The 12,878-nt window shown below is 36.2% G+C and overlaps 1 protein-coding gene across 1 annotated transcript in view; it reads right to left on the bottom strand.

Annotated features, from left to right (window-relative positions):
- ELP4 (elongator acetyltransferase complex subunit 4) overlaps nucleotides 1-12,878 on the bottom strand; it is a gene marked incomplete at both ends in the record, with an annotated part of 121,485 nt that overhangs the window by 83,545 nt on the left and 25,062 nt on the right. Inside the window, 2 exons of the mRNA XM_079536949.1 lie at nucleotides 2,868-2,952; nucleotides 9,849-9,988. Coding sequence (XP_079393075.1) covers nucleotides 2,868-2,952; nucleotides 9,849-9,988 — 225 coding nt within the window. The remainder of the gene's footprint in view (nucleotides 1-2,867; nucleotides 2,953-9,848; nucleotides 9,989-12,878) is intronic.

The following is a 12,878-nucleotide window of genomic DNA, read 5'->3' as shown; positions in this document are numbered from 1 at the left end:
ATTACAGTTGGAATGTTTTTGTTTTTTTTTTACTAGCTGGATAACACACTACATTACATAATTAAATACAAGAATAACAAGTCAGCGTGGAAAAATGCAAAACTACTAATGTGCAATTTCTAAAGGTAACCAGCTGGTTACATATAGTATATTCTGAAAGAGAATCCTAAAACATTACTGTTTTTCCTCTCATTTCTCTCCTTTCTTACACAAAAATTTGAGCTCCAAAGTATACCAAAGAAGTGTTAATGAAAAAAAAGTTGCCTGTTCTGCTACCTACTACTAGTTGAAAGTTCTGCTACCAAGTATCATAAAAAGAAAATAATTCTGAGATAAATGAGCATGTATAACCATGCCAAATGTAAAAAGGATTCATATTAGTGACCAGCAGTAAAAAAAACCTACAGAGAGATTGTAAGAATCAAATTAAAAGAATTCAATAAAAACTGATGCTCCAATTTCTGGATTACAGGCGATTCACACCCTGAATTTCTACATAGTTCTCAGTAAAGATGTTCAAGACAGTGTGAACTGACAAGTCACTGCATTGGTAAACTTCAACCCTCCTGTAGCTTAGTGCCGCAAACAAGAGTTACTGTCCTAAGGCTCAAAGGATCATACAGGACAGACAGGACATCTTAACCTACGTCAGCAAACAGTAGGTGGGAAGTGTTGAGTCATGGCCTGAACACCTGATTGAGCACTTGGGAAAAGGACCCGGTCAGCCCTGGTTAGTAGCAAGAAATATCTGAATGTTTTACCAGTCAGGTCAAACATTTCCTTTGGACTCAGACCCAAAAAGCAACATCCTTCTAGGCCTTCAGACTCCAAAGATTTTGGGAAGTTTATGCTGTGCAATATGAAAAACACTAAACACTAGAGGTGTTGTCTTCTGTCTCTCACATGCAGTGATTATTGGATCTATTAAAGTCAGTAGTAAATCTCTTTCAGTTCCTCACTAATATATTTAGACCCTTGTAGTTTTCCCCAAACTTCCAATAGGACCCACCCAAAAGAGAGAGCATCGTTTTGGGTGGAAGAACGTAGATTAACACACTTCTTCAATGCTTGTGCTTTTATAACACAGAGGAAAGAACACAGGTCCGTCACAGAAAGACACAGGCTGGTTCTTATTCTACTGTTCTTACTTCTAGCTACTTCTCAAGACTCAAGTTAAAGAAGGGATTATGGAGCAACAGATAAATTTTGCATGGATTTGGAACATTAAAATATTCCAAGGTGTGTTCTGGGCCAAAACAACATCAAACTCTGGACGGACTTGGAGACATGTGAGTTATATACTATACAAATGCACAAAATGTGAGCGTTTAGAGAAACACAGTGCATGTGGAAAAGGGAAACTCTTTTAGAAAAATAATCAAGCAGTAATAGGTTGCACTCAATAATTCATACACATTGTCTTCTTTGACAGAGAAAAGAGTGTGCAAGAGGTAACAGCCATCTAGTTAGGTAGAATGGTTTGAGAAAGAATTCTTTTTCAAACTTTAAAGCTTCACCTTAGAGACTTACACATTTGCATACACTTTTAAATTTGCCTGGTTTTTATTTGCTCTTTGGTCTTTATTGGCTCTAATAAGACATTCTGAAAAAATGAACCAGAAGTACAGAATACCACTATCCACAATATTTAACATTTCCTTGTCTGTAGAAAGAAAAAAAATATCGTCTCTCACAGATCTTTATTTTGTTTAAAACTTAAAAAAAAGCCCCAAACTTCAGGAATGTGCAGAGGCACTGCCTTCCTGTCAGACTTGGCTGGTGAGACAGCTAGGAAGCACCAGCCCCATCCCTTCAGGAGGAGGTTCCTTGCTGCTTTTTGCAGTCCATGAGCTCTCCAGTCCCAGTGGAGATGTCAGCCACAGGGAGTGGCAGAAGAGGGGACAGGCTGGGACACAGCACAAATAGCTAATGGTACAAATTTAAATGCAAGCATTCTATGTGGATAATGCTTCTATAAATACTCTTAGACAGGAATACATCCACTCCAATGTTATTTTCTACACAAAAAGAACTTCTCAGATATTAAACTTGTAGCGGCACACAGTCTTGTATTGTTTTGACATTATCTGTACTAATCAACTTGTGTTCCAGTAATATTCCTGTTGTACAAGGAATATAATTATCAATAAAGCCTCAACATCACTTAGTTCATTTACATCACCTTGAAAGGAGTGGCATATTATTTGATATGACCAAAAACAGGGGAGAGGGTGTTGTTCAAACTAGAAATAAGGTATTCAATTCTATCTTGATGGACTTGGAATATTTCTGATTACCCAAGGTATGGGTTATGAAAACTAAAGTGACCTTTTCAAGTCTGTGATGATTTATGTGGAGTGATCTTCACAAGTCTAGTAAGATGTTTTGATACTTAAATTGAACTAAAATTACACACCATTTAACCCATTAAAAAATTCGCTCCACTCACAGCACTGAAAGAATCTGCAAGTCTAAATGTTCAGACTCAAGAAGCTTGAGCACATTACTGCTAATACAATGGTTCGAAAAAAGATCTCTGTAGGTGAAAAGCACATTTTATTTAATTTCACTGTATTTGGCAAACCATTTATTAGCTAATTGCACAGAGTGTGCTTTTTAGTAATCCTGACTTAATGGCTCTTTTTCAAATGTTCTGCGTATCTGCTAAAAAAAGGAAAAAGCTCCAACTGCACATTAAATTATGAAGCACAATCTCCAGTTACTTTTCTTGTTTACTTCCACAATGTTTAGAAACAGCTTCAAACAACTTCTTCCTTGTTAATTTTTCCAGGACATTCTTTTGCCACCCTTAAAAATTCAGAAAATCTCAGTTCAGGATGATAGCAGAGTACAAATGTGCTCAGTACCTGGGGATGAGAGCCATCAAATCCCTCCTGGCAAATGACACTCTGAATGGACTGAAGCAGCCTTGCATAACCACAGTTCATATTACTGTTGGAAGGAAGAAATAGTTTAGTAACACATACTCTCTAATAGCTGTATTAAAAATAGATAGAAACAGATGCAGCTTTCAGTGTAGGAGTGTCTCACAGAAGGAAAAAAACAACCCTTTTTGAATAAAGCAGCCCTTAAAAGCAGTTGTGATTGGTTCACGTTAACTAGTTCAGCATTCAGATATTCTATGAAAGGTAAATCTCTTAGAGATGAAGATAATTATGTCAGGCTCACTTACATGTTTAAGTTCAATGATTTAATGTAGTTACTTAAAGCTGCAACCATTACAGCACAGTATTAAAGTTCTGTAGCAGACAAACAGCTACTCAATTGTTATTCTGAGTATGTCAGTTCCCTGGAGAACAGGGCTGACTTTCTATTTTGTATCTTTCATACACACAAACACTACAAGAATCAAAACCAACAGAAAATTTCCACTTACTTTAAAACGTTCATTTAGCATAATTTGTTTTTATTTTTAGTAATCTTTCTGATACCACATCAGAGCATAAAATACATTCTGTTCTATTATAGATCTATTCTGTATCCATCCACTCAGGTGTTAGTACTCCTTTATTTGCAACGCAATGGAATTGTGAGGTATAATTTATGTTTATGTGTTATTTGGAAAACAGCTGCTAAGATTAAAAACCAAAGAAACAAACAACCCCCCGACCTAAAGAAAAAAAGAATTAAAGCAAACTGTTGCCTACACTCAGGCAGCTAAAACCAGATGAAAGTTTAATAGACTTTCCTCTCAAAGTCTTGCAACCTCCAGTTCCTGCTCCTCCAATGCATTTTTTCTGATACTCGTTCTTTTTTCAGACTCATTCTAGCCATGCTCTCCAGTCCACAGGCAGGGGACAAAGGCAAAGGACAGAAAGTCCTAATCTTCACTTAAAAAAAAATCAAGCCAGCTGTTCACTTTAAAAAGAGACATACTAGTTCCTAAATCCCCAAGAGCATACTGGCTTTTGTGCCTGGACTTGAGGTAGGCTCCTGAGTGAAGCTGAGAGTTTAAGCCCTCTAACTTTCCTAGCTTCAGTACTTTGTTACAATCTCACTAATTACCGTCAAGCCTTGTGGATTCTAATCTTCTTGGAAAACATGGTTATTTTCAAAAATTTACTTCAAAATAGTCCTAGTTGCAGCCATCATTTTATATGTTTAGTCTGAAAACAATAGTGAAACTATCCCCATTGCTTTGGGGAAAGTAAAAAATATTTTTTGAATATTTGAGTATTTGAGTATTGAGTATTTTGAATATTTTGAATATGAGTATTTTGAATATTGAATATTTGGAGTTTCTTTACCATAGGCTCCTGCAATGCTTTTAGAAGAACAGTGTCAACTCAAACCCTAACCCCAACATGATTTATCAGTGTCTACAATCAAATTAAAATAATTTTATTTTCATAATAACTCCAAGTTTTAAAATATTCAATATCAGAAACCATTCAGGTGACACTTCATATAGAAATAAAAGGAAAGAGCTTCAAAATTAAACTCAATTTATTTGCTTTTAGTTTTAGTACTTTAATACTAAGTATGAAACTCACAGCTGCTAACAATTGGCAATACACATCTCCACGTGACTTTTAATGTGTAACATCTGCCTTGCTGTACAAAATAGAGTATCTCAAACACAAGAGTAAAGTGTCGCTTTGGAAATGGATTATTTTCCTATCACTTAGCTGCAAAAGGAGCAGGTGTCCAATGTTATACCTGCTCTGTCTTAGGTGTTTAAGTTTACAGAGTAGGTGGCCAGAAAACAGGCTTTAGCATCTACATCAGACAAAATGTTTTCTCTCTCCAAGCATTCACTTAAGAACGACACGATCCTTGTTTATACAGTGCAATAATTTCTTCCTTCTTTTGCCAGAGCTGGAGCAAATCTGCAGAGCTTCAGAATAACAAGAAGCATTTGTGTATCCTTTTAGATATTCCTTTATCCTCTTGGGAATGACAGAAAACTACTGTCCACCAACAATAGGGATGGAGTTTCCAACTACCTAGTAGCCACAGCCAGGGATGCGCCTAACGCTTGTTTTGCTTTGGATAATATTACTGTGCTTGTTGTGCTATCCACAGTGTAAATCAGAGTGTATTCTGCAATTCTTGCTTTTAAAAATGAACAGAAGAATAAAATGCTTAACTTTATTGCTTTATCGCCAAAATCAGAGAATTCAAAAATTAAAAAACAAACAAACATAAAACGACCTACAAAGACATAGAAGATATGTTTATCTACACACAAAATTCGCAGCAAAGAAAGGTTTGAAGAAAATAATGTGATGCATACAGGTTGTGTTGGTTTTTTTTTTTTCTGTTTTTTTTCCTGAATGTAAAAATAGTGGCTCTTCTACTTCTGGCTAAAATATTACTGGCTTCCTTGAATTTGAACTATGCTAAGTAAATAAGGACATGAAAAAATATTGTGGAAACGCTATTTATAAAAACAGGTTGCATTACCCTTCTGGCGATGTTTGCCATACTATATAAGGAAGGAAATAAGGTATTTTTTATTCTGCAATTTCTAGCCTTTTTTTGGCTTTGTTACTAAACACCATTTAATTCTGATAATGAGTTTAAACAATTTTTTCTTTACTCTTTTTTTTTTTGTTGTTTATCAATTTAGTAATGGGTAAAGCAGGAGCTGGCAAGAAGGTATCCTGGTTACAAAAGAGCCTCTGACTTTGCTGTTGATAGTTTCTAAGCATTTAACAAAGGTTAGGCTATCAAAGGTATGACAAATAGCCTTATTATGTATATGGAGACCCCATTAGCCAAGACAGTTAAACCTGTTTTATCTAAATTTATCTCTAAATCTAGACTCTAGACAAATTCTTTTTTTTTTCAAAAGCAATTACATTCTTAAGGTAAAATTTAGGAGTATTATTGAAAAACTACAGCTTAACTATTTTAGTTCCCTGAATAATCACACTTCATTTTTGGTCATTACAACTTAATGGGAACAGAAGTAAAGCAGAAGGTAGGAAGCAAGCCTCTTCAGTGATGCACTAACTTATCAGAGATGGTACTTTTGCCTTCCTGTTAAGTATCAGCTTTAGCAATGCAACAGAAAGGACACCTGAATATCCTAGCAACAGCAACTGTAAACAGCTGCTATCAGGTGCACAGCCCTGTTAACCCCGTCCCATGACTAAGGCCAGTACGTAACTGCTCTGCCCTAACAGCTACTGAGCTAAGGAAGAGAGGGATGATGCTTTCTTCTGCATCAAACATCCATTCTCAATTACTACTTTATGAAAAAGGACTTCTCAATCTGCTTTTAGTTAATGTTTATCACAGAGCAATGCACTTCCACTCACCTGGAGTAATTCTCCAAAAGGAGACCCAGTAATCTAAGTTAGCCATCGCATTATGTACCAGAACTACAAAAAGGAGAGCAAATACAGTACTCCTCATCTCCCTCCTTCAGTGAGCAAACACAAGCACGTGCACAAAAACACAAGAAAGAAAAAAGAATTGCTCCAAACGTTAAGTGATGTACAGAACCTTCCAATATGGCCTTCTGTAATTGCAAAGTGAAAAGCCAGTCAGTAGCTGAGATCTGACTAATCAGTCAGCCAGACAACCTCTTCTCTTTGCAAGTCCGGAAGGATGCCAAATTCTAGTGCAGATAGAAAGCCAACACCATGGATATAGGTAGGTGATTTCTAAGAAGAGTGAAGTTTTTGGCCCATATAAAGCCCTGAAACCTCTGACTGTGCTAAAGCAGTACAGTAATGACTCTGCACCAGACAGTAGATGCAATTACAGAGGGTGTATGGACTAAAGAACAGTCCAAAGTTTTCTTAATTGATGCTAGAGAATTAGAAACGCCAAAATGATTTGGTCCTTTTCAGCTAAGTCACTGCAGAACATAGAGCTTACCAGCTCTGTGTAGAAAGTATATGTTGGATCAGGTGCACTTTCCACAGTGGCTGCATATTTTCAGGTGCTCCTGCAATAGCAGTAGTTAGAGGGCTGTAGCAATTTACTTCACCCTGAAAGTAATCATTTTGTGCTCTGCTACAGTACAAACATTTAGAATGGATCATTTTAACTGAACTGATGAGGAAGCATTTTGAGAAGATGGAAAAAATCTTTTTCTTACTTTTTTTATTTGCTAATTTTTAATTTTTTTTTTTTTGTTCGCAATTTCTGATACTACAAAAAGATGTCATCCATCAACAACTACATCATCTAATTATGGAAAATTATATACTAGGTAAAACTATCAGTTTCCACTTCCTCCTCTATCACTGTATTAGTGACAAGAGCAATGCATTCTCAGATTTAAAAAAAAAAAAAAATCAACAGCATTGAGTCTGGGTTACACTATGAGATTTAAAAGCACTTCCTCACTTTGAAAGGTTTGTGTAACATTATCTTTCAGTGATAACACTTTTTCTGTCAATTTTCTTTGCATAAACAGAGAACATTTAAAAAAATCATGTTTTTAGTGATCTGCTGAAATCTCAAGTCATTCTTGCAACCATTTTTCAAAAGTTTCTTTCTCATTTTTAATACTTCTTTGAGTTACTCTCACCCAAATACATTACAGTATTTTTGCAGTACCATACATATCATTAAGAGTTATTCTGCCAGGTATTTCTTGGGCCATGAAGATAAGGCCATAAGGTCAGAGAAACTTTTGTCTAAGAAATGACATCCTCTGAGTGAGACATTCTAACCAGCCAGGTCTGTGTTCCTAGTTCACTGTAAGAGGCAGTAAAAGAAGCTTGATCTAGCTCTCGGTGGGACAAATTACTGACTTCTATTTAGAAGGGTTAACAATAGCACTTAAATCTTTCTTTTAAAGCATTGTCTAGTTAATCAAGAGAACAGAAAATTTTTACCCTTCTGTGATATACCGAAGCTAGCTTTAGAAGCCAGAAGCACTGCATCCTTATAGGATTGAGAGCTTGTTTTTGCTCCTTGAGAAAAGAATGCTTTCCTCTGATTTTCATCTCAATATTTGTAAAAAAAAAAACAACAAAAAAATCAACAAAACAACAACAACAAAAACCAACAAAAAACAACAGCGTAAACCAGTTGCAATTCAGAAAAAGCATAGATGTTTTGAAAGCAGAGAAATCACTGGTAACGTATTTAATACATTTTGACTAATGTGAATTAAAGAGTCACAGAAGGCAGAGATGAAGGGGACCTCAAGAGGTCAGGTAGTCTATCTTCTTGCCCTAAGGCAAGATGAACTATGTCTAAACTATCTCTGACAGATATTTACCTAACTTATCCCTAGAAATTTTCAGTGATGGAGATTCTACAGCACCCCCAGCCTGTGTCTGCAAGGTAACTTCTTCTAGTGCTAATCATCAGAAGAATATTTCCTTATGTCCACCTGTACTACCACTGCTACAATTTACTGTAGCTCATTATTGCCCATCCTACTTACTGCAGATGACAGAGTTACTGCCCTTGCCATGTCAGTTTTTAACTTGCTTTAAGACTCTTAGATTTACCTAAAGAACTTCCACTATTCCATCACAGGCCATATATCCCCACCCTACATCTAAACCCAGCTTCACATTTTCCTCTGAGCCAAAGTCTTCGGGAAGGATGCTAACAAAAACAGTACAGTCTTATCATGGCAGAGTAGAACAGGAGTACTTGGCACATCTACATGAAATTTCAGTTTATCACCCACATGTTTTCTAGATTATAAAATCAAAAGCATAAAAGGTAAAGTCTGTTTTTTATACTATAGACATGAATTATTTTCCTGAAAGTGTATCAGCTACTTTTTTTACATAACACAGCAAGAATACATGTTATCAAACTAAAATCAGTGATATCTGAATGCATAACGCAGAAATTTGGGGTCTTGGCTTTTGCTTTTCCACAACTCTAAAGGCACACTTCTGTAAATACTTCTGTAAACACTTATTTTATAAATCTCAGTTTTTATATTAGGGCCTACTATAATTAAAATCTTATGCAATGAAGCTTTCTCTACGACTGCTTCTGGGAGTTGGCCCTATACATGGTGATCTAGAGAACCCAGATATTTTATAAATCAAGTGACTGGGCTAAACAAAGAAACTGCTAGTCCATATCTTACATTTGACTTGACTTGAAATGTCTCTGAGAAAAATACAATGGATGTGTTTGCCACAGGCTAACACAAGTCTTTGATGCTGTCACTTATTTTCTTTTGGTCTTCCTTAATTCATTACTGGTAGACATAAAGTACAGTAAGTTATTTGTTCAGATAAGAGTTTATGATTTTCTCTGGAATTTAGGGTACTGTGTAAGACACATAATTAGAATAATTCTTCTCACAGATTTTTTTGTTTGTTTGTTTGTTTGTTTTGGATTTTCCTTAGGTGAAGCTGTAGAATGTAAGAGGTAAAAGTCACATAATAAACTAATGGGATACAGCATTCTAAGCTATGTAGGTCAAGGATGGCCTGTCGTCTTAGCCCTAAAAACTGTGAATGGTTATCTTCATATTCCTGAAAGCCACCTGACACACATTCATGAAAGCTGATGGGGCATGGTGCTCAGAGAGTAGCTCATAGACAGACAGTAATAGTTTTCCTCAGTCCCCACAGTCAACTGTCAGTAGGGCTGAACTGAGTATTCAGCTGAGTCTTAGGCTGTCCTAGTAATGTCTGCCTTAATTGCCTATGCCAACTTGCTTCCTCCCACTGAGGAGTTACTACACTGAGCTGCTTCTGCGCCACAGTAGCTTTGCTGACATTCATGGCATGTAGTGCTGACATGGGAACTGCAGCTGAAATACCTGTGAGCAATATATGGCTACAAGATTTTTCACAGCAAGTGTAGATGAGAAAATATTCCTTACAACTAAGGCGCACTCAGAATGTGAATGCACAACAGAAGTACATGGGATTACAACTTACCACATTTTTAGTTTAGGCTCTAAAGGCAATTCGTCAGGAAGGAAAAAACTGTGCCATCTTATGGATTGAAGCAGTTCTGGAGACATTTTTTTAGAAACATCATAATAATGTCCAAACTTTATAGATGTTGTTGGGCTGGTCTGCGGAAACAGCAACAGCGATTACAATAATCTATTAGATGATTATCTGTGATAAGTAAAGACACAAAACAGACACTGTCCTACAGACACATTACCTACTTCTGCATTTAACGATTACCATTATTAAAAATAAGGAAAATATGTACTAGAAGATGATTCTAGTCTTACTGGTGACTGAGAATGGAAGCGCAGAGATCAAGGAATACTGGTAAGCAATTTTTAAATATGCTTCCCCAGTACCACTGCTGAGCAAGAGTTCTGTCACTCTTGAAATCACATCACAATCTCCAATTAATAGAAAAATAAACCTGAGAAGCTTAAAAAGAAAGAAAGAAAGAAAGAAAGAAAGAAAGAAAGAAGAAAGAAAGAAAGAAAGAAAGAAAGAAAGAAAGAAAGAAAGAAAGAAAGAAAGAAAGAAAGAAAGAAAGAAAGAAAGAAAGAAAGAAAGAAAGAAAGAAAGAAAGAAAGAAAGAAAGAAAGAAAGCAGCTCTGATTCTTACACAAAATGAAATGCTTTTTTGTTTGTATCTCAAACAATGCAATATTGAGGAGTGACCAGAACTGCTCCAACGATTTTGAACATTTTGCAGCAGGTTTTGTATCAACTTTCAACATTCTACTGAAAGGATTTTACTTTTTTTTTTAAAGAGACCAATATATACATCTTATCAGCTATCTGAAAACTGAGGAGGCTTGTGTTTGTATGTAAGGAAAGCTTTTTAGAACAACTTCTGCTCCAATTTCAACATTTGCTATTCTTGTTAAAAACAGGAATGACAAAAGGTATGTTTTATGCTGAATTATTACATTGAGATTGCAACATTTTTTTTTCTGCACATTGGGCAGCAAATTATTTAGTTTCAGCTCCAAATATTACATGAAGCATTTGATTTTCATTAAAGTTGGTGCTGCTAATAAAATAAGCACTATACCAGAAAAGACTATAGTCATGCCAGATATAGCCATGTATTTATAGCTAGCTTTCTGAAAGCAAGCATGCTATGTATTTCCACAATTTTATTGTATACTTCATTTTTCCACATAGAGAAGGGCTCCTTCGAAAGTAATGCCTCCTATTTTATGATGTTGGCCCATGACATCAGAGGCAGATGGTGGTATGGCACTAAAGGGGCCCCTGAGAAAATGGCTTCTGTCATGGAAGCGTGGATGAAGCAGAAGTGTGCCACTGGATGCCAGCACGTGGAAAAAATTGTGCCCACTGACATCCACTGATTCTTGCTGAACATTTATGGAGACCAAAGAGTGGATGTGAGCATAGGGAGGAGGTGGGTGGTGCATTTCAGGTCGCTCCCACTGCTGTAGTGAGTGTGGCATGCAGACTCTTGTCCATTACTGGTGAATATGGCTAATGGTGGTGAAAAAGAATGTTTTGTAGTTGAGAATTTCATCTATCAAATAGCGTTGTGTGCTTTGTAATGATTGGAGTTTTCGTGGACATAAATAGGAGGCATTACTTTTGGAGTGATGTATGAATATTAAACTGTTACAGTTAGTATAATTTGGTTTAGAGTAAGTATTTTGAAATAATTTAATTACTGGCTGTTAGGCCTGGTCAGTTATCAGAGAATATAACTAATAAGAATATTGCAGTATCTTTCCTACAAAAACAGAATAACCAAACTAAACCCCAACTTTTCATTATTTTATCACAGATTATTAATTTAGCATTAAAAAAGAAACAAAATGGCCAACACATAGTTATAAAAGTTATATCATTTTTACTAAAAGAACAGGTTCTGTAAACCAGCTTTCATTTATGTATCAGCAACTGAATTTTAAAGAAGGAAACATAGCACAACATAGAGGTCCAGCAAACTGAACTCTCAAAATTTTTTATGTAAAAGTACCTTTATTTAAAATGAGGATCCTGAAAACAATTTAAACAGGGGCTGTTCTTTGGCCTATAATCTATTCTTTATCCGGATTACAGATCAGAGTGTTTTTACTGCAATCTCTGCCAGAGCTCATCTTTTTATTGTGTACTTCCAAGCCCCCTTAATGTTTTAGAAAGGCCTTGACTAACTGAACTTTGATCTGATGTCTTCATTGAGAAAAGCTCCAGGTTGCCCATTTCAGATGCAAATCCTTACTGAGGCCCAATAGAGTTTAGTAAAGACAGCAAAAAAGAAGAAACAAGAAGTTTCCAGGATCCTCTTTGAGAATCCTGAGGCACATTGGTGTCCTTAATCCACCCTGCTGCATGGATTAAGGTAGGTGATAACCTCTCTTGATTCAAAAGAATAAGCACAGTGCCTACAAACTGGGTGGAGACTAGGATTTGGCTATAATAAAACACCATGCAATAAAAGCTCGGGCTATGCCAGAAGCCTATGAATAGGCCTCAATGTACTGCATTCCCAGGCTTAGTGGGGAAGCTTGCAAAAAGCCTACCTGAATCAAGTAAGCATGAATAATCTGCCTTAGCAGAATGACCATGGAGAGCGTGAAGCAGAAACTTTCCATTCCTCTTAAGTTTGACGTGATAAATTTATTAGTGGATTGTAGGCTCAGGCCTGTTCTTTTCTGGGCTCCTGTTTTGCACAAGGAGAAATACACTAAATTGTCAGTGAGCAGAGTGTGCTTTTATGCTACCGTCTGCTGTTAATGTTTCTAATTGCAATACTAATGTGCTAGAAATCTCAGATTTAGGATGAATCAAGGCAGAAAATTGATTTCATGCTGTGACAGTTTATATATTGCCCCAAGAACATAAGCAGTTCATTCAGAAAAAAAAAAAAAGAAAAAGAAAAAACAGTCTTGCATTGCAAAACAGGCTATCCATATACTCAGAAGTTTAAATTAACCTCTGGAACAGATGAAAGCTAACAAAGTGGCAATGGCACATCAAGCAAAACAAGATCTGTTACTC

This window comes from Tetrao urogallus, assembly GCF_951394365.1.
Source record: "Tetrao urogallus genome assembly, chromosome: 6".
NCBI lineage: Eukaryota > Metazoa > Chordata > Aves > Galliformes > Phasianidae > Tetrao > Tetrao urogallus.
Note: the sequence above shows the minus strand (reverse complement) of the source record. Positions and strands in the feature narration are given on the sequence as shown.